Consider the following 25,277-nt stretch of genomic DNA (forward strand, 5'->3'; position numbering starts at 1 on the left):
ACATTTTGTAAAACCAATGGCTAAAGAGTACGGAGTTGCCAACTAAGAATGGACACTGGCTGTATCTCAGAAACTACTTACCGTACAACGTTGGGAAAAAAATTGTAATAAGTAAAACGGCCAAGAGAAATCGGTGGAAATTATTTTTAAGTTCGAAAAATGCGCGGTAGAGGATGCACCTGTATGGCCAATCAGAAAACAGTATTTTCTCGAAAATATGCAGGTGAAGAGGTATTTTAAATATTACTATTGAAATCAATGAGAAATTTGATTTTTTTTATACAGCATATTTTGCTCTATCTCATAAAATAAAGTGGTGGGGGAAGTTTTAAGCGCAAACCTAAAATATGTACGAGGATGTATTTCACGAAAATATTTTAATTTCTACAGGGTGGCTCAAAAAAGAGTGAGTGGGTTGGAAAGATTTTTTTTTAAATGGTACACCCTGTATATTTTTGCATTTTTGGCTTCCTTTTAGATCACTTTACATAATCTTAAGATATGAGTAAAAGATCACTCTACATAATCCTAAGATATGAGTAAATATAAATATTTCGATAATTTTAGAGATATATTAATAAACTAGCGTGTACCAGCGACTTCGTTCGCGTCGCATTAATCATTTGTAATGGTGATGATAAAACAAAGCAAGAATTTCCATTAACATACAAACTGGATAAAATTTTCTCACATTTATGTCAGCATGAGAAAAAACAATATGGCGATATTATTATAATAACTTGGTAATATTTGAAAATCCGTTTGCCAAAAATAAGCTTTTTACGTCAAGCAGTTTAAGCAGAATCGTGGTTAAGAAATTACCTAACTTTTTGGAACACCCTGTATAATTTTTTAAAAAATTTCAAGATATGTAAAAAAACAAATAAATTATCCGTTTTCCCGAAAGACTAACCGTTTTTTAAATAACAAATATTGTAATATATGAGGGGCGTTTTCGCCCTCTTGGAATTTGAGATTCGAGAAACCCCTCCTTATCGAACCTCTACACCCCTCAGTTAATCCGTTTGCCAAAAATCAGCTTTAAACGTCAAGCAGTTTAAGCAGAATTGTGATTACTCAATGGTCATATTTTATGAAACACCCTGTATACGTTTATAAAAAATCTTATGTAAAAAAACATATGTAAAAAAAACAAAATAAAATATACCTGTTTAAGCGTTTTTTCGGAAACTTGACAGTTTTTTAAATAAAAAATATTGTAATATTTGAGGGGTGGTTTCACCCTCTTGGAACTGGAGTTTCGAAAAATCCCTTCTTATCGAACCTCTACACCCTAGAATCAATCTGTATGCCAAAATTGAGCTTCTTACGTTGAGTGGTTTGAGCAGGATCGTGATTAATCAGTATGATTTTATATATTAGTATAGATAAATAAAAAGTATAATATTTATTAACCTTTTTAAAAAACATTATTACAATTACAAAAACTGTCCCAAAATCAAAACTATAGTTTATAGTATCTTATTGTTTGAATATATTAGCACAGAATATCTAGCTACGCAACAGAAGCCTCGTTACCTGCATAAAATTGTAGGTATCAAAAGGAGACAGACTTTTAAAGCCCCGTTCTCAGAACTGCGACTGTCGCCAGCGACACGACAAAAGAACCAATCAGATTTGTACAAAATTCAAACAGCTGTCAATTTTAAATTTAGTACAGCTCCCATTGGTCGTTTGAAGTGTCAATCAGTGTCGCTGTCGACACGACGCAGTTCTGAGAACGGGGCTTTAAGCCTGTCTCCAAATCAGATATTTTGATGCGGTAGTTTCTACATAATAGAGGGCGATAAATTTTAAAGAAAACAGTTTTCTACAAACGAAATTTAAAAGAATTTTGTGCAGTGTTGCCATTGTGTAATTCATATTGTAATACTTCCTGATAAAGCCTACCTTCAAATTTGCTACATCATTTAAACATATTAAAATAGATCAGAGCTCTTTTTTCAAACGTTAAGTATTTAGAGAGAGCATATAAAGCGGTACCTTCTATAGTACCATATTATGACACCACTTCCTGACGTTCGATTGGGCTCATATTTGATATATACCTTCTTAATTTTGATGACATTGCAATATTATGATAGCTTGAACCATAACAAGTGGTACCATAATATAGTACCATATTACGTACATGGCGTTCGATAGGGCTTAAACTTGGTATAGTATGTATCTTTGGTGACATTATATTTTTATGATACCATGGAGCATATAAAGTGGTACCTTCTATAGTACCATATTATATTACCACTTCCTGATGTTCGATTGGGCTCAGAACTTGATATATAATTTCGCATTTTTTATGACATTGCAATATTATGATACCATGAACCATATCAAGTTGTACCATAATATAGTACCTTATTACGTACATGGCATTCGATTGGGCTTAAACTTGGTATACTACGTAACTTCGGTGACATTGTAATATTGTTAGATTCTATTTTAAATATATGAATTTGGCGCTCTTTTTAATTATTTGGTTGCTCACGCATGTGCGCCTAAAAGGCGGGACGCGAACGGGAGTGAAGGAATAGCGTCGCCGCGGCAGTCACTGCTTGACATTAACCGCGAATTCAAAAGAATTTAACATCAGGTGTGGGGTAATAAACCCGGGTGCTTTTCGTGTGCCTGTGAATTTTGTGTGACTTTATGCCAATTAAATTAGCAATGGCCAAGCGTGCTACAATCGAATCTGTGTCCATCTTCAACGGCGGGCATTGGAAACTCCGCCTATACGAGTGGTTTGTAAAAATAAATTTGTATGAAACTGAATTTCGTTGGCCTGATCGGGAAACCGTAAGTAGAATTGGCCCCTTTTTACTTAAATATGCTAAACGATGGTTTACTGCATGGAAACCCACTCACGAAACATGGAAAATTTTTAAAACAAATTTTTCAGCGGTTTTTCCATAAAAAAAAAATTCTGGGTAAGCTCATGATCGATGCATATAACTTTCAAAGTTGCCATGCTCATAGTAACATTGAGTAAGCACGCATAAAACTTGAGAAATTTAAATTGCTCTCTTGTTGTTTCAGAAAATATTGAGAAAAGGTTTAGGCAATTTAAAAAGTGATATTAATAACATTAAAGTACGAAGTTAACACTGTGAAAGTTCTTTTAGAAACCAAGATAATGATACAGGTTTTAGAACTGAATTTTAGATCTATAGCTCCGTAGTTTTAGTAGAGTTTTGTAGTTTTATATGCCATATTCAAACCAAACTTACGATCATCAATAAATGTAATAGGTTCTGACAATACGATAAACATGTAATTATTAAATTAAAACAGACAAAAAGAATAAGAAAAAAAAACAGATTAAAGGTTCAGTTAAAATAATTAATGTACAGAATTTTTAAAAATTGGATTTATTTTAAATAACGACAGATACCACATTTCCATTTCTCGTGGTTTTAACCATGTTTTAACTATAAAAAAAACATATCCCCGATATTATTTCTGGTATCGAAAAAGTTATGATAAATTTATTTGTACTAAAGATTGAAGAAAAGTACCAAAGTACCAAGAAAGGCTGGGCATTTGATAAAGCGAAGCCAATAAGTCGATTCCAGAGATCCTATCGAATTTCAGTTCTAAGAAACTTATCAGTTAAATGTTGTTCCATATTTTTCTCAACGCAAGTCTAATGAAGTGTCTAAATATCATTCATGAGACCTTGGCGACTGTTTATAATATTCGGTGCTTTGTCAGTATTTTACGAAGTCAGATATTTTTTTTACTCTTTTCTTTTGTGTAGCGATTTTAAGCTTATGAGTATTGTAATTCAGTAAACTTTGGTATTGTTGAGTTAACAATTTTAGTATTGAATACCTATTGAATACGAAATGGTGTTATTTTTCAACGGGGCCGACTATTCCAGATGAAATCGAATTGAAAATGTTTGTCAACATGGCCTACTGGTAACTGGTTAAAAAATACAGAAATATGACCGAAACAGAAACTTAAGATAAATGAAAATAAATTTAGGACAAATAAGCTAACGATCATTTTTGTTAAAATAATATTACTTTTAGAAAAAAAAATGTGGCCAACTTCTTTTTATATAAAATCTTTCTTTTTATATAAAAGCTTTTGTGTCGAAGTCGAAAGGCAGCCGTTTAGATTTATTAAGATTGTTTTCCGACAAGCAGTGTTACGTTACAACTGAAAAAAAGATCTTTTGTGAATTAAACCATTATTTTTATTTTAACTCATCGATCAATTTGTTAAGAAGTATTATGATCAATGCTTAAAATGTATTGTTACTAAAAACATACAGTGTAGGTACCTTTTTAAGTACCTCATGACATGAGAGTTTCGAATTTTTATTACTTTTAATCGACGGCTTTTGTAAAAAGGCGGCATCACAGGAAGTTTAGAAAAAGTACGTGTTATAAAGGTATTAATTTCACCGATAAATAACTATAAGTACTATAAAAAAAACACGAGAATAAATAACGGTGTTCGAGATATTGAAACGCTGACTAAATCTACGAGTATTACTTTTCCGAAAAATGTGTAAAAATATCGAAAACTACGAACGTATAGTAGTAGAAAGCAAGCTGTTTATGTAAAAGAAAGGATTAATTGAATTATCAGTATTTGTGATTATCTCTCCAGATGTAGCCATTAGGGAAACTTAAAAAGTATTTTCAATTTTTTTTGAGGTTGTAGAAATTATTGCAAGAAATTTGATGACGCTTTGCAACCTATTGATTTTGTTGAAAGCCAGTTTCTTTGTAAAATAACGCTTGACACCGCCATGATTTTCAATCGAGCGATACATTGCGAACAATAACAAATTTGCTAAGAATAAGTAGAAGAAATTGTCAGTTTGGCCGAACAATCTTTTGTGGTACATTATGTCATTAAACAACTATTGGCTAATGAGCGATATTCAATCCGGAAGTTAGGCGCGCAAACAAACCTTAAGTGTTCTAAGGACCAGTTGCGTCACTGGCCATCTGATTAGACTCCTGAAGACTTTCAGAATCTAGTAGAACTAAACAGTGTTGGTAAGTTGTAAATTGGGCTGAATAAAAAAAAATAAAGAAATCCGACTATTTTTGTTTTTTTTTTATTTAGTTTAATTTTATAACATTCTGGGCCGTGTTAGATTGAAAAGTAAATGATTAGCTGACCCATCGTAAATATGTGCTTCTGGCAATATTTCCATCGTGTCAGTCTAATCCATCGTGCCAGTCTAAATCTAAATGTAAATTATTTTTGTTAAGTTCATTACTGGCAAATAACCCATCGCAAATACGTATGTACATGTCATACTATTTCCATCGTGTTATCCAGTAATTCATTAGCTGACCCATCGTAAATATGTGCAATATTTTGCAATATTTCCATCGTGTCAGTCGAGAAACTCTGTAATTTTATACTGACCCATCGTAAATATGTGCCTCGTGCAATATTTCCATCGTGTCAGTCGAGAAACTCTGTGATTTTAAACTGACCCATCGTAAATATGTGCCTCGTGCAATATTTCCATCGTGTCAGTCGAGAAACTCTGTGATTTTAAACTGACCCATCGTAAATATGTGCCTCGTGCAATATTTCCATCGTGTCAGTAGAGAAACTCTGTGATTTTAAAATGGCTCATCGTGAATACGTGCCTACTGAGTACATATTCCCACTGTGCCATTCAATGAATTGTTATCAATAGAAGTAAACTGATATTGATGTCAGAGTAGTCTGACTCTTGTCTGACTAACGTTCTTCCTGTCTTTATTTCAGCAACTGGCATGGAGATTGTCGAGTGTGCTGAATCTCAACCCAAAACCTTTTAAACGTAACGAAGTTTAGCTTTTATTGTTTAATTACAACTTGATATACATTATGTATAGCATAATCTTAACGCATATGTTAAAATACAAAATTAAAGTTTTGTTGTTATAGGTACCTATATCATAGGCCTCTTATTTTTTCTATGTTTTGGAAATTGTACATTCCGAGAGCGGAATGATGTCAGTTTGGCCGTGTTAGATTCTATTTTAAATATATGAATTTGGCGCTCTTTTTAATTATTTGGTTGCTCACGCATGTGCGCCTAAAAGGCGGGACGCGAACGGGAGTGAAGGAATAGCGTCGCCGCGGCAGTCACTGCTTGACATTAACCGCGAATTCAAAAGAATTTAACAATATGATGGTACTATGGTGCATATAAAGTGGTACCTTCTATCGTACCATATTATGATACCACTTCCTGACGTTCGATTGAGCTCATATTTGACATATAATTTCGTATTTTTGCTGATATTGCAATATTATGATTCCATGAACCATATTGGTGTGGTAGTGGTACCATAATACAGTACCATATTACGTACATGGCGTTCGATTGGGCTCAAACTTGGTATACTACGTATCGTCGGTGACATTGTAATATTATGGTACCATGGAGCATATAAAGTGGTACCTTCTAAACTTGGTATACTACGGATCTTCAGTGACATTGCAATATTATGGTACCTTGAAGCATATCGAATGGTAGCATAATATAGTACAATATTATCATATCATTTCCTGGATCTCGATTGGGCCCAAATTTGGTATACTAGCGTTTCTTTATAAAGATTTGTTTAATTAATAATTTTAATTTATTTTACGAATTTTAATTTATTGTACGATGTCGTGATAGCAACTTTTATGCCGAGTATGATATTATTAATTTTACCTGTGTCACTTTTTAAGATCTACCTATGTCTATATAAATAGCGTGGCAAACCGAAAAAATTTGTTATTATCATAGATTTAGGAAGAACAGATATCATATTGTGCATTTTAACCCGATCAAACAATCGGAGGTTGACTACGTACTGTAAAAACCAACTGAGATAGAGAAGGCGACATTGCCACATCTCAAATTTGCGCCTATCTACTTAGTTTGATTTGCAGAAAAAGTGACTTTAAAACCTTCACCGGATATCAATAAATCTCAATTTCTTAATTAAATTAATAGTTTATTTTTAAAGAAGCATGCGTATTAATATGTTATTAACCAGAGGATATATGCGTTGTGTTTATTGTTTAATGTGCTGAAACGTCTAGAACTATTGGCAACGTCGTTGCTAGTCTTCCAGAATGAAAATGAGCCGTCCGTCCCACCATCCCTCGCGACGGCCCTTGGTCCATTATAGCGTACTAGGTTTAGCTTACGGTGTGTTTGAAGTCGGAATCAAGTCACAAGTGAACTTTTCAGTGTTTTTCAGTAGTTTTTGTTTTTGTTTAACGTACTTTTGAATCTGCGAATTTTCAATATGGTACGACAGTGTCAAGTGTGTGGAAAAATAAGCTCAAATTACCCGAATTTGTCTTTTCACAGGTAGGTACAAATTTCCGCCGTAATTGTACATAGGCGTCCTACAGCGGAGCCCCTTACAATTAAAATAATTTCTAATTATATTTGTTGAATTTTGATCTATTAAAACAAGAACGTAGTAGCCGGTAATTGAATTATAATTCGTCTCAATTACTACCTAACTGTTGTAGATCATAACAAATTTGAATATAAACGTTGCATTTGAAACTTTATTATAAGCCAGAAAGTGACATTTTTTTTCTTAAAATTGCGTGATATTTTGGTCATTATATACGATATTCTAAAGGAATTTTGCTCAACAAATAAACAAATGTGTTTACCCCACCTTTTTACATTTTACAGCTTTATTATATCTGCCCCTTCGGCCTTGTTTAGACAATTTTTTACCACCGTATAAATACCTCTTCCTAGAGTTATTTGTATGTTGTATTTACCTTTTTTTAGAATGGGACGAACTGTAATTTTAGGCTACTAGTTTTATACATACCTATATACAGAGTCACCCAGGCCTCCAAAAAAGCTTTTTACCTATTACGTTTTTGGTTTGTGATTTTAATTTCAATTTTTTACATAAGGCCATTGTAACACACATTTTCAAAATATTTTTGTCAACATACGGGGTGATTCAAACCGCAATACATATGCTTAATACAGTTCATGAAGATTGAGACATTTAACTAAAATTTGATTGTCTGATGAATCTACCTTTAAAAGTAATGGGTTTGTAAATAAACGTAATATTTATTATTATGCGACAGAAATCCCATACTGTAGCACACAGATTTGATACTTTTAATGATAAATCCTTCTATTGAGAGACTAAAAGGTAATTGCCTCATATCAGAGCCATCACAATACAAGAAGAAGACCGAAAGTCAAATCTTGTCTTATATTTTCAGAAAAACACAATTTTCTCATTAAATATTGATTTTAGGTATAGAAAGTTATTAATAATACAAGATTAAACAACTATTACACAGTACTTCACAGGAAGCTATCGATTGCGAACTAACTAAATCGTTACTAATTACTAATTTTGAAAAGTTATTTTTAAGATCAAAAAAGGTAAAACTAAAACCTAAACTATCATTTGAGATTAAACGGGAAGTTCTAAATAATGTTGCCTATTCTAAATAAGAAAAGTTTTATAACATCTCTAATTCAATTTGGACGAAAATAATATTTCTGTTTGCTGTAGGTAATTTTCTCAGGGAAAATACGTAAATAAAAATGACTTTTTAAGTCAAAACAAGTCAAAAGGACAAGTTATTCCACAAAAGGACTGTCCTTTTCAAAAAAGGACAAGTGGCAACCCTAGGTATTTCTGGAATGGAAATTTAATGGCAAATCTACAACTTTAGTTTGAAAATATGTTCCGGCCACCTATGTTTACAAAAATGTCTAAAATGTGCTTTACCATTGCCTCCATATTCTGAAAAAAATTGAAAGAAAAATTTTACTAATTACTTTACTTTTACTTTACTAATTAATTCCTTCTAAAAAACGATTCGCCACTGGCCATTAGAACAATGCAAATGCGTCTAGTTGCCGGGGTCGGAAATTTTAGACTTCTCTGTCTCTTCTGTCCTTGTCTGACACATTGGAATGTTTGATACACTTCCAACGAGTATTTATGAATGGGATGTTCGGTCTATCTTTATAATGTCTTTGGTTATTATAGTATTTTTTAGTCAATTAACATTTTTTGTACTGCATTTTAATAAATTATTTCCATTATTATTAAACTTATATTTCATTACTAACGTTCCAGCATTAATAAATATCACTATCAATCGCCCTGTACATATATTATTAATTTTAAAGGTATTTCCTTAGTTAACATTATAAGGTAGTGTATATTAAAAATGTATATGTTTTGTAATAATATACTTAAAACTATTTTAAAAGCTAAACGAATAATTAATATACGTGTATCTGACAAGAAAAGAAGAATAGAAAGAAACTATTATACATAAGAAAAAGAATGGGATGCGAATTAAAGTCTTTTTGAATCTGGCAACTGTGCATATTTAGCCGTACTTCACGGCCGTCGACGAGCCGTCGATCTATCGTCGATTCAAAACCGAAAATTCAAAATTTCCAATTATATTCTGATTAAGATATTGTCGCGCCATCTAGTATTCTATTTGTGCAATTTTAGCTCTTCCATTTCGAGTATTTTTCTGTTGCGTAGCTAGATATTCTGTGATATTAGATATTTGCTTTAGATGGTCTATACTTACTTTGCTATAAATATCCTAATCTTAAATCATACAGGGTGTTCAAAATTCTACGCCAAACTTTCTAAAATATAAAATAATTTTTCTTTGTTTTGGTTTGGATAGCATAGTTATATCTTTTGTATTTAAAGTATTTCAAAATGAAATGTCTAGACGGGACTAAGAGAGAAGAGGATTTACAGCGAACTGCCGTCAGTTCTCCGATCGGTTCTTCCGTTTTAACTGACAGACAAAACTTAAGGTAAAACTTTATTTGTAGACAGCGGTTTAGGCTTTTTATTGAGTATTTAATACGTATATAATCTGTTTAATTTTATGCTTTTATTCAGATCTTATTTGATTCAATTTCTGCATTAACTTTTTTACTCTCTCTTTATCAATATCATTTTGCCAAAAACCAGCAGTTTTAAAATGCGAACCTACAATTAGACCATCCGCACCAATGTAATTTTCCAAATTTTCAACTGTTACACCCGAACCTATTAAAACAGGCAATCTGGATGTCGATTTTAACATGTTTAATTCATTGTAATCGGCTGGATATCCTGTAGATGTTCCTGTGAGTATAACACCGTCGGCCAGAAAATATTCGGCTGCTTTGGCCGTTTCTTCCAAAGAAATGTCGCTTGTTATAGCGTGTGAACTAAAAATAAAAAGGATTTAGGCTAAGTAAGAGAAGTTTCAAGAGATGACATCCAAAAAATGACCGATAACTGTCATTGCCGAGATGTTCTTATTAGATAAACTATACCTGTGTTTTTTCTTCATATCGGCAAAAGGTAGATATTACATTACAACACAAGTTTGCAAAGCGCGAGAAGTTGTTTCAAGAGATGACATCCAAAAAACGACAGATAACTGTCATTGATGAGATGCTCTTATTGGATAAACTATACCTGTGTTTTTTCTTTATGTCGGCAAAAACCAAAACATCTTCTGCCGATATTTGTTTCCTGTACCTTAACAATTTGCCAGCATTAGCATCTGTAAAACCCTCATCTCCTATATGACTAAAAACGTAACCTTCGGCTCGAATGAAATTCAAAGAGCATACTTTTGCAATGGCCAATGCTTCTTTGTTTCCACATGATAACACCTAAAACATTTCGAAATATATTTATCGAGTCTTCGAGAGTGGTCTCAAAAGAGCTCTATAAGATCACACCATGTAGTAATTAGAGTTACCTGTATACCACAGGGAATATCATTAGGTACTAAATGTCTAACTTCCGTGGATATTCTGCTCATGGAAGCGGTGATTTCAGGGCCAAAATCTTTTGATTGGATGTAAGGAACATCATGCATGTTCTCTAATAGAATGCCATCCTGTCAAAAAGATTCATATATTTTTTAGGTAGATATTTCAGTTTCAAGTCATTAGATACCAGATACCTTTTAAAATATAATGGGTTTATTTCATATCCGTATGCCTATATTCCGTGGACATAGAACTAGTACGTATTTTTGGAATTAAAATAAGTTCATCGGGCACAATTTGTAGTACGAGAGCTAGCAACGTCGGAAAAACAAGTATTTTAAGAAATCTGGCTTTTTAATATATCGTTTACTATGCTCTCTGGAACAGCATGCGGCCCGTCTGGCTGCCGGTAAACGTTGCGTTTCCTACTGCGCACAGAGTTGTTAAGTAGTTTATGAAGCAATCAAGAGAAATTCTTATCATGGAAGTATGAAATTATATTATATTTGTATAAGTTAAACATCAGAAAAAAAAGACAATTTTTTTCAACAAAGATGTATTTTCTATGAAATACAAAGTATCATTGAACACAAAATAAACTATAAATTATTATGTTGTTGTCAGTTGAAGACGTCTTCCAATCATTTTTAACTACTAAGTATTAAAAATATCACATAATAAGGAACAAATTCACAAAATATAGATTTTTTATTTCTTAAATTGATCAACAAACAAAGTCTTTAAGTTATGTTTTCACTGTTATTTTAAAAAACTACATTAGTTACATAAACTACACATTTACTACTCGACATTTAAAAAACTACTTGTGACATGTAGTAAAGATATAGTTTATTAATTACTACGTGTAGTTTAACAACCCTGACTGCGCCTTGAAAGCAGAACTTTTAAAATTCAATCTAGAGTGTTGGGCTATGTTAAAAACACTAATTCCTAATCAAGGAGCCTTGGAAAAATAGATTTGATCGTCTAATGTTTTTACTGTCTTGTCCTGACCAGTTAGAAAATGCACAAATCGTATTTTTAATCGTATCTCAATTTTTTCAAATGGAACAAGGGTGGCTCATTAGCGTATTTCGAAAAAGTATTTTTTTACGAATAATTTGATACCACACACTTGGTATTTTGAGTCAAATTTTCGTTACGAACCGCAAATTATAATTTCAAATAAACTATATGCGAAAAGTCAAAAGGTGACATATGATACGTCATTCTATTCAGAGTGTTATTTTCTATTGAATAAAGTAAAAAATACCGAGGGTGCCATTTAAGATTTAAGTACGGCAAGGGCAAAAACTACCCCCACCAACTTTAGTAGAAATATTTTCCAACTCCACCGACGACTGATTTTTTTTCTTAGTATTTACTACATTTTTTGAGTCTTGTAAAAGAAAGCCACATCGCATAGTTTTTGAGAGAAAAAATTTGAAGACTTTTTTCCAAAAGGAGACCTGCAAAACATACAGGTTAGGTTAGTTTCAAATATTTCGTGGACATTGAACAAATATGTATTTTTACAAAAGTGCTTCCGTTGTCCGTTAGAGGGCACCAATAAAAAAAATCGAACGTTAATTAATTTAAAATTTATAAAGCTTACTGTGAAATATCATTTCTGATACTAACATAATATTCCATATTTCCGCCAACTACATTATTAGCAATATTTTACTACTTATTATTATGCAAAAATGTAGTAAGTTACGCAAAAAATGCAGTCGTTGGTGCAGTTGTATAACATTTCTACTCAAATTTATGTAAGGGTGCTGGTAGTTTTCATTCTTCCCGTACTTTTTCTTGTTTTTTTTTGTGTAAGTCAAATGTTAAAGCGCTTAGCAAAGTATACACACCCCAAATATAATTCAAATCGGAATATCGGTTCTTAATATATCTTAAAAAATGTGATATTTTTTTAATGTTTGATTCTCTCTAACGAACAAACAAAGCAATTTTCTATAAGGGTAATAGTTAAATAGTCTAAGAGCTAGCAACGTTCCCGAGAAAGTATTTTAAGAAAGCTGGCTCTTTGATATATCTTTTACTATGCTCTCTGGAACAGCATGCGGCCCATCTGGTTGCCGATACCCGTTGCGTTCACTACTGCGCATCGGAAGCTTATATTTTTTTTATTTATTCCGTTAAATTCTAGTATTAATCGAATAAATCGAATAAGTAAAGTATTAAATATTTTTTTTGAATCACCAGAATTATTTAATACTTTACTTTATCAGAATATAAACGAAAATAAAATAAAAAAAGTTTTTGCCCTGACCTGGTCTCGAACTCTTACTCCTCGCTTGATAGGGGGATCCATGGCGGAACCTCTACGCGCTGAGCTATGGAGACTCGGCCGGTTTATATTCAATACCTACTAGAATTTAAAGGGCTAATAAAAATAGAGGTTCTTGTTTCAATGCGCAGTCAGGGTTGTTAAACTACACGTAGTAATTAATAAACTATATCTTTACTACATGTGACATGTAAGTATTAAATAATTCTGGTGATTCAAAAAAAATATTTAATACTTTACTTATTCGATTTATTCGATTAATACTAGAATTTAACGGAATAAATAAAAAAATATAAGCTTCCGATGCGCAGTAGTGAACGCAACGGGTATCGGCAGATGGGCCGCATGCTGTTCCAGAGAGCATAGTAAAAGATATAGGTATCAAAGAGCCAGCTTTCTTAAAATGCTTTCTCGGGAACGTTGCTAGCTCTTAGACTATTTGACTATTACCCTTATACAAAATTGCTTTGTTTGTTCGTTAGAGAGAATCAAACATAAAAAAATATCACATTTTTTAAGATATATTAAGAACCGATATTCCGATTTGAATTATATTTGGGGTGTGTATACTTTGCTAAGCGCTTTAACATTTGACTTACACAAAAAAAAACAAGAAAAAGTACGGGAAGAATGAAAAGTACCAGCACCCCTACATAAATTTTAGTAGAAATGTTATCCAACTGCACAGACGACAGCATTTTTTGCGTAACTTACAACATTTTTTGCGTAATAATAAGTAGTAAAATATTGCTAATAATGTAGTTGGCGGAAATATGGAGTATTATGTTAGTATCAGAAATGATATTTCACAGTAAGCTATATAAGTTTTAAGTTAATTAACGTTCGATTTTTTTTATTGGTGCCCTCTAACGGACAACGGAGGCACTTTTGTAAAAATACATATTTGTTCAATGTCCACGAAATATTTGAAATTCCCTGTATGCTTTGCAGGTATCCTTTTGGAAAAAATGTCTCCAAATTTTTTCTCTCAAAAACTATGCGATGTGGCTTTCTTTTACAAGACTCAAAAAATGTAGTAAATACTAGGAAAAAAAATCAGCCGTCGGTGGAGAGAAAATATTTCTACTAAAGTTGGTGGGGGTAGTTTTTGCCCTTGCCGTACTTTTCCTTGATTTTTGTGAAAGTGAAATATGCTTAGTAAAATATAATCACCCCTAATCTCATTCAAATAAAAAATGTGTATTAAAATTTGAATATAGAGTGCGATAGCTGTGCTAGCTAAAACCACTAATTTTTAATCAAGGAGCCTTAGAAAATAGGCGTTCGTAAAATTCGTCTTCTTGACTTTGGTCTTGCGTGACTTTTCCTGGCCGGTTGAAATATGCTCAAATCGTATTTTTTAACCATAACTCAACTTTTTCCATTGAAGCAAGGATGGCTTATTAGCGTATTTGGAAAAAGCTTGTTTTAAGAGTAATTTGGTACCACATACTTGGTATTTCGAGTCAAATTGTCGTTATGAACACAGCCATGACACTCTAGATTGAAATTAAAAATACAATTTTTTCCGAAGCGAAGTTGCCAAAAGTTGACATGATAAATCATTCTATTCAGAATGTCATTTTCTATCGAATAAAGTTAAAAAATACCGAGGATACCATTTAAAAATTAAAAATGTCAAAAACTAATGAAATATTGACGTATTTCATTTGACGTATTTTTTTTATTTTATTTTCAATCAATCCTGATTTATGTCATATTACTAACATATACCGGGTGCGTCTCAAAAGTTGCTCACCCCTATAACGTTTTTATTTCTTCAGTTAAAAAACGAGATTTGGTATGTTAGTATACAACATAAATTAGGATTGATTGACGTATTCAATTCTTTTCGGTCACTTCCTGTTTCACCGAAATAACCCTCTGTATTTTTTTACTTTATTCGAAAGAAAATAATACTCTGAATAGAATGACATATTATATGTCAACTTTTGAAATTTTCGCATATGGTTTATTTGAAATTATAACTTGCGGTTTGTAACGAAAATTTGACTCGAAATACCAAGTCTGTGGTATCAAATTATTCGTAAAAAAATGCTTTTTCCAAATATGCTAACGAGCCACCCTCGTTCCATTTGAAAAAATTGAGATATGATTAAAAATACGATTTGAGCATTTTCTAACTTGTCAGGACAAGACGCTAAAAACATTAGACGATCAAATCTATTTTTCCAAGGCTCGTTGATTAAGAACTAGTGTTTTTAACATAGCCATGGCACTCTAGATTGAATTTTAAACTACGATTTTTTATTAAGCGAACATGTCAAAAGTTGACATAATATGATCTTTATTAAGCGAGAATGTCAATAGTTGACATATTTCGATAGAAAATGATATTCTATTCAGAATGTCATTTTCTATCGAATAAAGTAAAAAAAAATACCGAGGGTGCCATTTAAAAATCAAAAATTGTAGTCATTTCCGGTGAAACAGGAAGAGACCAAAAACAATTAAATACGTCAATCAATTCTAATTTATGTCATATACTAACATACCAAATCTCGTTTTTTTATTTGAAGAAATAAAAAAGTTATAGGGGTAGCCACTTTTGAGACGCACCCGGTATACGAACTCGTTTTTTTTAATTGGGAAAATTAGAAGCGTTATAGCCTTGTATAATAAACAAGGGTTATAGGGAAAACCACTTTTAAAACACCACGAAAATTGAAAATGTTTAGGAAATATAATAATATAGGTATACAACCAGTCATACAACTGAAATAACTATTATCACAGAACAGATACAAACATAGACTTAGAATAAAATATAGACTACACTATTTACATTTAAGCGCGGTCCAATATTAATTTTTGTAAACATGTTTACTCCTGGGTGCAGCTGACCTCGGCCGTCTGAGTCTTTCGCCTCCAGCCTATGTTGTCACGTCTAAAATATTATTAATATTTTTTTTGTTGTTATACACATATATTGAGATATTAAAACTGTATTTTAATAAAGTAGTGTTTAATAGTAGAAAGATGTATTAAATAGTCCCTATACTACTAAATTATAAGTCGGAGACTATTTAAAAATGACAAATTCTTTACAATTTGGCAACACCCATCAATCGCCGGGTCGCCTGTTCATTCTTTATTCTCTCGTAGTAGAGCCATAGTAGAGTAAAGCACGTGTCGTAAAACCTTGTTGTCACAGTTTCTCCATGGCTATTTTATTGTTTTTATTGGATGTTTTGATTTTGTATTTTTTGGATTCGATTTTCTTAGTGTGTAGTGTCGGTTTAGTGTTTATTTTGATTACTTTTTATTTAAAAACTATAAAACAGGTTCGTCAGTGCCAAATTTGTAAGAAATTGGACTATTTAAGTCCTGGAACAACATTCCACAGGTAAGTCAAATTTACTATTTTGGCGTCAGTGGCGTTGTAGAAAGGCGCTTATTTAGATAATAATTTAGTAAATTATAAACCCTGGAAAATCTGTATTTTTTATATTTATCATTTACGTAAAGGTTCTTACTAACCTCGTTATTAATATAACGAGTAGATACATTATTAAGTACATAAGAAGTAGACACATTATTTTCTTGGGCATTGGTTAATTTAATGCTTTTTTTTATGAAAAATGTGTTTCTTTTTATTCTAAAACCATCCTTAGAATCTAAAATAACATACAGGAATTCCAGAATGATATTCCATTATGAAACAACAATTTTTAAGGCTTATTATAAACTATAAACAATCGAGAAAGTCGAAAAAATTACAAGCTACCAAACATTTTAAAATACCAAACATTCCTTATTTTTTTTCAAGACTAAAATATTTTACAAACATTACTTTTTCCCTATAGTTTCACATCAGGTATAGAAATAACTACGTTTTTATGATAGGGTCACCATTATGATAACAAAAATGACGAACAATGGTCCAGAAATGTAAACAAGTACATATTTTTTGTAAATATTTTTCTTACCGCTTGCATTTTTGTCCATTATTATTTCACAAATTATACAGGGTTATGTAAACCAGGTAGATATTTCGTTTTTTTTATATTAAACAAAGATAAAATAAATATGCCATTTTAAAATTTATCCAGTACTTACCTAGAGTTTTTTCTTTTTTTTTCTCGACTGTTAATCTATTATTAATTTGTAATACCGTATGATCGAAAAAAACGGCGTCCAGTTGGCTTGGAAAAAACCATCGATACATACTCCATATAATTTTACATATAAAATGACAGCGATCTTCATTTCATAGCCATCGCTGACGCCGTTTTTTTTCGATTATAAGGTATAATTTTCATTTTTTCTTTTATAATGTAATATCACTTAAGTAATATCACATATAATCTGAAGATAGTTTTAGAATTAACCAAAACGTAAATCTTTAATAAAACAATCTGTTATTATTTGCCATATATGTATGTATCCAAGAAAATAATTTACATATTATTATTATATGTTTTACTGTTTTTTATCTTTATTTGAAACTCAGAAATGTTGCATTGGCTTTCTAAAAAAATGAACTTGTAAGTTTTTAAAATGCTTCGTTTCGGAGATACAGGGTGTAGAAGTTTCATTTTTATTTCGATTTTTTTCCAAATAATTTCTGAAGTGACGTCAATATTTGGACGAAAATTGGCGTTTGGGAGTTTTTTGACATGAAAAATTAGATTTAGATGTCAATTTGACTTTTACTAATAGGGGGCGCCACCTACATATTTTTTAAGTTATTTGAAGAGTAATACTTTTTGTCTGTATCTATATAAAACTACTGAGAAAAATTTACATTTCCAACGTTTTTTACTTAATAAGGTCTCTTGTTGACACTCGCCACAAGTATAGTTCTCAAGATATTTGGAAACGAATTAATCAATACATTCTTCATAAATTATTTGGAAAAAAGCGAAATAAAAATGAAATTTCTACACTCTGTATCTCTGAAACGAAGCATTTTAGGACATAAATTTATACTATTTTTTTTACTGATTTTATTTGCAGATTATGCTGCCAAAGTTTCCTGAATACAATTCCGACCACTCTGTATATCAAGATATCCCCCATTACGTACTAGTTTTTCTTAATAATTTTCTATACATTTTCCAACGCCAAGATGTACCAAGCGCATACAAATACATCAAGCTTCAAACAAGCTTGCACGTTGACAGTAATACCTACAGTAATATTGTATTATATTAATGTAATATTTTTGAACCAATGTTCAATATTACTGTAGTAATACTGTTTATACTCATGCCTTTTATATTTGTTTGAATTTGGTGCATATTTCCATTGAATAAAGTATAGTCACCATTACCATTATTATACTTACTCTATAATAAAGACAGTAACGAGTTAAATAAATGTAGTTTTCATTTTATTCACTTCCTAAAAGCTTGCTTTAATGGAACAGATTCCTGTTTTTTCTAATTTACATAATAAGACATCACTTTTACCGGAAAAAAAAATTAAACAATTATAAAGTTTTTTCTCTTTCTGTTCTATTATATCTATAGAATAGATCCTGTTTTGATTAATATTAGAGTTGTAAATGTTTGACTAAAATTAATATTTTATTAAATTAATAATTTATCATCAATTTCAAAAATTAAATAATTTCGATTATTAAAATTTCTTCTATAACACGTACTTTATTATTTTTATCGTTTTTAGACTCTAAGACGTATTTTTTTTCTAAGTCCTAAACTTTGCTTTATATTAAACTATTTTTCTTTATCCTAAATCTTAATAATATAAAAAGTTTAAATACGATATATTTTTAATTGAATTATAGCTTCATTAAAATTAAAAAAAATACCCGCCTATGATACGGAGAGTGCAGGTGCACTGAAGAAACAAAAGACAGTGTTGCGTTGGGCGGCAGAGCCGTCAGGAAACGACCGTTACGACGGAGACAGCCTATCTATCGCTCGTGTCGCACTCGTTAGAGCCAAAAACAATAACACAACAATAACAAGACGTTGTCTGTCCGCATCTTCCAGCTATTTATGAATGAGATGCTCAGTCTATATTTTATTCTAAGTCTATGGATACAAATCAGAAATTTCACTGAACGTCGGTGCTTTTCAAGTGTGTTGTAAGAATTCCGTTCCTCGCGCACAGATTTCATCCTCCTGCGCGCCGCACAGCTGATCATTAGTTGATGGCTTTAAAAGAGCCAGGGTCGAACTCAGATACGTGTGAATCGTGACAGGAGCGTATTTCGTTTTTTAACAGTATTTATTTGAAAAAAGTAAGATTTAGTAGTGACAAAATAAATAATGTGTAAAAATAATACGAAAAATCATGCCAATTGATTCAAATGTTTAAAGCGTTATTTTACAAAAAAAAGTGTTCATTGAGTTGAGTCATTGTTTTGTATCTCGTTTTTCTAGAAATAAACATTAATATTTAATTTTCAAAGAGAATAATCACAAAAATAATTCGGACAAGGTGGGTTTTGTGGCAGTATGATACCGTATGATCGAGAAAGAACGGCGTCAGCGTTGGCTTTGAAATGAAGATCGCTGTCATTTTATATGTAAATTTATATGGGAAAGTCATCGATCGTCGTTTCCCAGCCAACTGGACGCCGTTTTTTTTTCGATCATACGGTATTATACCGTATGATCGAATAAAAACGGCCTCAGCGATGGCTATGAAATGAAGATCGCTGTCATTTTATATGGGAAATGTCATCGATTGTCATTTCATAGCCATCGCTGACGCCGTTTTTATTCGATCATACTGTACTTGTGTAAAGGGGCCTAGGAAAAAATGCAGGATTTGCAATAAGTAATAAGGATTTTGCTGCAGTAACCTAATTTGTAGTGAATTTTTTATAGGAATAAGCGACTTTTAACTGCAGTTTGGGACCCTGTTTATGTAAATTTCAGGGTCCCACTATAAGCTTGACGCTGTCATGATTTTATGATTCAGCAATTTTATTTTTTTTCAATACAAACCTTCATTTGAAAATGTAGACAGAATATAATAAAAACAATTTGACTGAAATAAAATAACATTTTATTTGTTATTATAAATATGTAAAAATTATACATATAATCCTAGCAATGTGATATTAGGTACAAAATCTAATACAATTACTTAAATGTAAATGATCCTAAAATTTATTAATACAAATGAAAAATTAAAAAAAAAGAATAGATAAATATATATCATCTAACTAAACTTACTTGCTAATTAAAAATATCTAAAAAAAAATCTGTATTTAAGAACCTATCGTATTTAGAAACATATCTATATAAAATAAAATCTGCTTCAACTTCTTTTAAAAAATACATAGTGTTGTATTTGAAATAACAAAGTTTTTATGTAAAGTAAATACTTAAAATAGACCAGCAATTTTTGATACCCCTCTATACATTTAAGGATGCAATACATTTTTTTAGTAAAGTTTATTTCTCTGGCTTCAAAGTCAGCACAAGAATTAACTCTTAAAAATTAATGTACAGGATGTTGACAAACTTTGTTATTATAACATGCATATTTAAATGTATTTAAATATCTCAAAAACCAAACCTTTTAAACATATTAAACCCTTATAATAAATACCTTATTTTATGTCCAAGAATCCCAAAGTGAAATAAAATACCGTGTGTTCCATAAGAAAAAATATAACTTTGGTATGGATCTTAGTCCTGACACACCCTGTACATTTTAAAATAATTTTAAATTAAGTACATTGTCTTTCCACATATACCCATAAAATATTTTGTTTCTATATCTTTACGTTTTCGTATAATCAACCAAGATGAATGAGGTGCGCCACCCTGTATTCAGCCTTGTGTTTATAAAATATTTTACTGACCTTCAGATGTAACTTCCTTGGATGTTGATGGAATAGCGATTACATCTGGTGAAGTAGATTCCGAAACAGCTGAAAACATAAAAAAATATTTATTGAAAATTGGAATTCTATACCCTATATCGGTATGGCAGTTCAGATTTATATTCAGCATTGTGTTTAAAAGGTAATAGTATTTTACTCACCTTCAGATGTAACTTCCTTGGATGTTGATGGAATAGCAATTACATCTGGTGAAGTAGATTCTGAAACCGCTGAAAACATAAAATAAAATATTTATTGAAAACTGGAATTCTATACCCTATTGCATTGTGTTTAAAAGGTTAAAAAAAATAGTATTTTACTCACCTTCAGATGTAATAGGAACAGCAGGAATAGTAGCTTCAACTTCCATCATGGAATTGTCTACAAAAATATATTTATTTAATTTTTTTGAGCATAACACAAACACAATTTTAAGAGGCAAAATTGAAAGCTAAATGTTATTGTCAAAAGTTTTTGTTTTTCAGTAATATAGTATTTGTCATAAAAATATTGAAAATATTACACAGAACCACCACGAACAGACTGAAACTGGATTTTCTAAATGCCTATCTATAAACTATTTTTGTTTATTTAAATGTTCGTTTGTGCAAGTGTATAAATCGATTGTGCAGATAAACAAGCAACTGATGATTTGAAAAAAATTACAAGTAAAATGAAAAACAATGCTTATGAACCCACCTGACATCAATAAAGTTGGAACAGCAAATTTCTTTAGACGGCTTTGAGACATTCCGCAAACATGGTAGGTTGAAAGTGTTTTCCACAAACTCTATACCCTCTATGCAAATCTATAGGTGATTTTGCTCTAAAATCATGCCTGTTGCAGTTCTTAACCCACTCAGAACATCTAGAATTTATTAAAATATTTTTCGTTATTTAATAGATGATTGTACTACATGAGTCTGTCAAAAACTTTAGAATTTCTAAAAAATCTTACTAGATTGTTTAAAATTCTAGAGGAAACATTCCTTATTGTGTAGATAAAAAATATTTATGTACCTTTTTGGATCCAATGGGAATGAAAAGAAGCTAAGACCCATATCAGTCTCCGTATTGCTTAAACAGCCGGGAACACAGCAGTAACGAAGGCCCATTATAAACAAAATTGTCAAACAAATATAGTCACAAAATATCACAAACACACCACAAAGTAAATTAAAATTATTTTAATTTACTTTTCCGTTAATTTACTTTTCCGCCCGTTCATATGACATTCATATTTTTAGGTTAGAAATGTTGAGCAACGTTGTCAGTTGTCAGATTTTAACAAAGAAATTCCTGAATCTTTAATTACCATTGCAATAATAATTTTTTTATATTTAGCAGTAAAGCAAAATAGAGTGCAAAACTGACGATGCCCGTTGGTTTTATTTATTCTAAAATCAATTTCAATTGTTTTGGTTTAAATATTTCAATGATAATATTTTTTAACTTTTTTTGTGCAGAAAATGAGGTAAATTTTTGTTACATTCCGTACTACGTCGCAAAATGCTGCACTCAAGGGACGTTGCCATGCCGCGTTTTTCGTAATAATAATGTTAATTTTTAGGTATATTTTAATTTTCCAAATATATCAAATTCCTCATAATTATGTATATTCGGTAATTCTTGTATACTTGCGTCACTTATTTCGTGAAAGAAATGCTAAATGAGTGAAGAAATGTGGCCGTGGGATTATAATATAAAAATACATTTTTCAAGTACTGAGAATTATGGGTTACCTTGGCAACCTCACAAAAACCTTGCGCATGGTTTTGTGCCGCCTGCGCGCATATAACATAAAAAATAAAATCTTGACAACGGAAATCCCATAAGTGAAATTTCTGATTTGTATCTGTTCTGTGCTATTATGTTACAAACTCCATTTTCACAAATTTAAAAAACTATCACCAAGCTATATAGAAAAGTACTGAAAATCTTACCACATTATTTTCTAAATAAATTTCAGCTTCTTTTTTGACTTTTGATATAATAGACTGTAGGTTATTTTTAAACAAGGGTGTACCTAAAAAATTAATGCATTTATATCAGTTTTTATTTAATTTTTAATTATTAAACCTAGTTCTATTTACTGCTTAAAATATAATTTAAATTAGATTTTATCTTTATTTTTTTGTGTTGAATCGACAATGCATTTTTAATTTATTATCTTATCATTTTTTTTTTCATACAACTAATTAAACAATAAACGGCAATAAACAATTAGTCGGATTGTATAACACGTTGTCACGCGAAAAGCATTTTTTTATAAATTTAAAATTCGTTAAAAAAACTATATACAAACCGGGCAGTGCTTCCACGTGAACCATTCCTATTACAGCGCATTTTTTTGAGAACAATTTTCGGAAATTCAACATTTTTATTTCATTTTAAGTAGTAAGTACATTTTTAGGTTAAACTGCGATAAGCACATTTATTTATCTTCGAAAAAAACAAACTTCTTTAACAAACAAAAATATATATATAATAAGAGATTATTTTAATGATTTGTTTATGTTTGTTACATTTATGTACATGAGAAAAAATTTAAATGCCCATCAATATATACCGGGTGCGTCTCAAAAGTGGTTCACCTCTATAACTTTTTATTTTTTCAGATAAAAAACGCGATTTGGTATGCTCGTATATGACATAAATTAGGATTGATTGACGTAATTGTTTTTTACTCACTTCCTCTTTTACCGGAAATGAGTAAAAACAATTGAATACTAAAGTGTGTGGTACCAAAATTATTCGCAAAAATTGCTTTTTCTAAATATGCTAATGAGCCACCCTTGTTTAATTTGAAAAATTTAGATATTAAAAATACAATTTGGGCATCGTTTAACTGGCCAGGACAAGACACGAAAGACGTCAGACTATCAAATATATTTTTCCAAGGCTCCTTGATTAAAAATTAGTGTTTTTAACACAACCATGGCGCTCTAGATTGAAATTTAAAATACTATCGATGTTTTTTAATCCAAAATGTTGACATATTATATGTCATTCTATTAGCAATTTTGTCATTTTTTAACAAATAAAGTAAAAAAATATCGAGGGTGCAATTTAAAAATCAAAAGTTATTTCCGGTAAAACAGGAAATGACCGAAAACAATTGAATACGTCAATCAATCCTAATTTTTGTCATATTATAACATACCAAATATCGTTTTTTTTTATCTGAAAAAATAAAAATGTTATAGGGGTGAGCCATTTTTGAGACGCACCCGGTATATTCACTAACTGGGAAAATAAGTACAACAAAAATTTAGTAGGTACCTCCTGAACAACCACCGCTTGTGAAGTTCGCACGATAGTCTAAGTCAAACTAAATAACTAAAAATATCCGGAGGGGGTTTAATCACTGTCCTAACGACAAACCTGCGCCTGTAACATTTTCGACAGTTTCTTCATAGTCGACGTATTGTCGACATGTCGAGGTCAACAACAAAACTCGACGTGTCGAGGTCAACAACATAACTCGACACTGACGCCCAACTCTGCTGTCATCTATCTTCTCTTTGCTTTCTGGATATACTTCAAATAACACATAAGTCTGTCACTGTCAAAACATTCAGTGTCAGCAATGTTTTAAATGCCCATTTCGACTGACTTGATGTTTTTTCACTAATAATTATAATAATAGTTGATAATAGCATACTGCAAGTTATTACCAATATTGTATAAGTTAAGTAAGGTATTAAAAATGGGAGTTTATAGAAAAAAGACCGTATATTTAACATAGTTTTTATTGTTTTTAATTTTTTATAACATTTTCTCCATTTCATTCTTATTCATATAATCATATTTACTTCACAAAGATACATAATAAATCTCTAAACGCTATCAGCAAAACGCATACATGCTACGAAATTATTTTTTAAATTCAAACAACTTTACAATCAAGAAAAAAATGGGAAGTGAAAAATCCAGATTCGTGGACAAGAGCGGGTAAATCGTTCATTCCGGTTCTTTCAAAAAATTGATCGAAAAATGTGCATCATACAGAGATTTTTTAAACCATACATTTATTACATACATTATACGCATACCTACGACACAGACAGACAGTTTAATAGTTTTTTTTTTGAGAAGGTTATGTTATTTTTTGAAAATATCGATTTATTGCACTAAATATTTTAACGTGACGCCTCTAGCTGTGAAAGAACTTTTTATATTTTATATAAATAACATAACCTGAAAGATTTTTAAAGGTGCATCTTTTGAGAAGGAAAAATCCTTAACAGTATATAGTATTATTTAAAATGTTCATGATTTTCTATGAGTCTACGTAACAATTAAGACTACTAGCGATTTTTAAAATCTTTTTTAGTGCACCATACCAATTT

At 31.1% G+C, this 25,277-nt stretch overlaps 2 protein-coding genes and 2 long non-coding RNA genes across 4 annotated transcripts in view; 2 read left to right on the plus strand and 2 right to left on the minus strand.

Moving 5' to 3' along the window:
• Window positions 1-9,847: 9,847 nt before the first annotated feature.
• On the minus strand, window positions 9,848-23,371 carry LOC115878150 (uncharacterized protein F13E9.13, mitochondrial). The gene is made up of 5 exons (XM_030894532.1): window positions 23,231-23,371; window positions 22,869-22,951; window positions 10,777-10,917; window positions 10,488-10,687; window positions 9,848-10,234 (listed from the first exon to the last, which is right to left on the minus strand). The coding sequence occupies exons 1-5, from the start codon at window positions 23,301-23,303 to the stop codon at window positions 9,913-9,915; spliced, it is 819 nt and encodes a 272-aa protein (XP_030750392.1). The 5' UTR covers window positions 23,304-23,371; the 3' UTR covers window positions 9,848-9,912.
• On the plus strand, window positions 15,845-18,433 carry LOC115878152. The gene is made up of 2 exons (XR_004049475.1): window positions 15,845-16,461; window positions 18,075-18,433. It is a non-coding gene; the product is annotated as an uncharacterized LOC115878152 (long non-coding RNA).
• LOC115878151 lies at window positions 20,558-21,679 on the minus strand. The gene is made up of 4 exons (XR_004049474.1): window positions 21,625-21,679; window positions 21,250-21,306; window positions 21,087-21,155; window positions 20,558-20,973 (listed from the first exon to the last, which is right to left on the minus strand). It is a non-coding gene; the product is annotated as an uncharacterized LOC115878151 (long non-coding RNA).
• The window catches only part of LOC115878144 (uncharacterized aarF domain-containing protein kinase 5), a 98,182-nt gene continuing 96,109 nt past the window's right edge, over window positions 23,205-25,277 (plus strand). Inside the window, exon 1 of the mRNA XM_030894524.1 lies at window positions 23,205-23,322. The gene's annotated coding sequence lies outside the window, so the exon portion shown is untranslated. The remainder of the gene's footprint in view (window positions 23,323-25,277) is intronic.

The sequence above is a fragment of the Sitophilus oryzae genome, unplaced genomic scaffold (genome assembly GCF_002938485.1).
Source record: "Sitophilus oryzae breed Bouriz unplaced genomic scaffold, Soryzae_2.0 scaffold_1500_pilon_pilon, whole genome shotgun sequence".
Taxonomy (NCBI): Eukaryota; Metazoa; Arthropoda; class Insecta; order Coleoptera; family Curculionidae; genus Sitophilus; species Sitophilus oryzae.

What these genes read in the sequence shown, in the direction of transcription:
- LOC115878150 (XM_030894532.1), bottom strand. Translation starts at nt 23,303, where the DNA reads ATGTTGAATTTCCGAAAATTGTTCTCAAAAAAATGCGCTGTAATAGGA. An exon ending in TCACGTGGAAGCACTGCCCG is followed by an intron (nt 22,952 to 23,230) that starts GTTTGTATATAG and finishes TTAATTTTTTAG; the next exon opens with GTACACCCTTGTTTAAAAAT. An exon ending in ATATTCCCTGTGGTATACAG is followed by an intron (nt 10,688 to 10,776) that starts GTAACTCTAATT and finishes GAAATGTTTTAG; the next exon opens with GTGTTATCATGTGGAAACAA.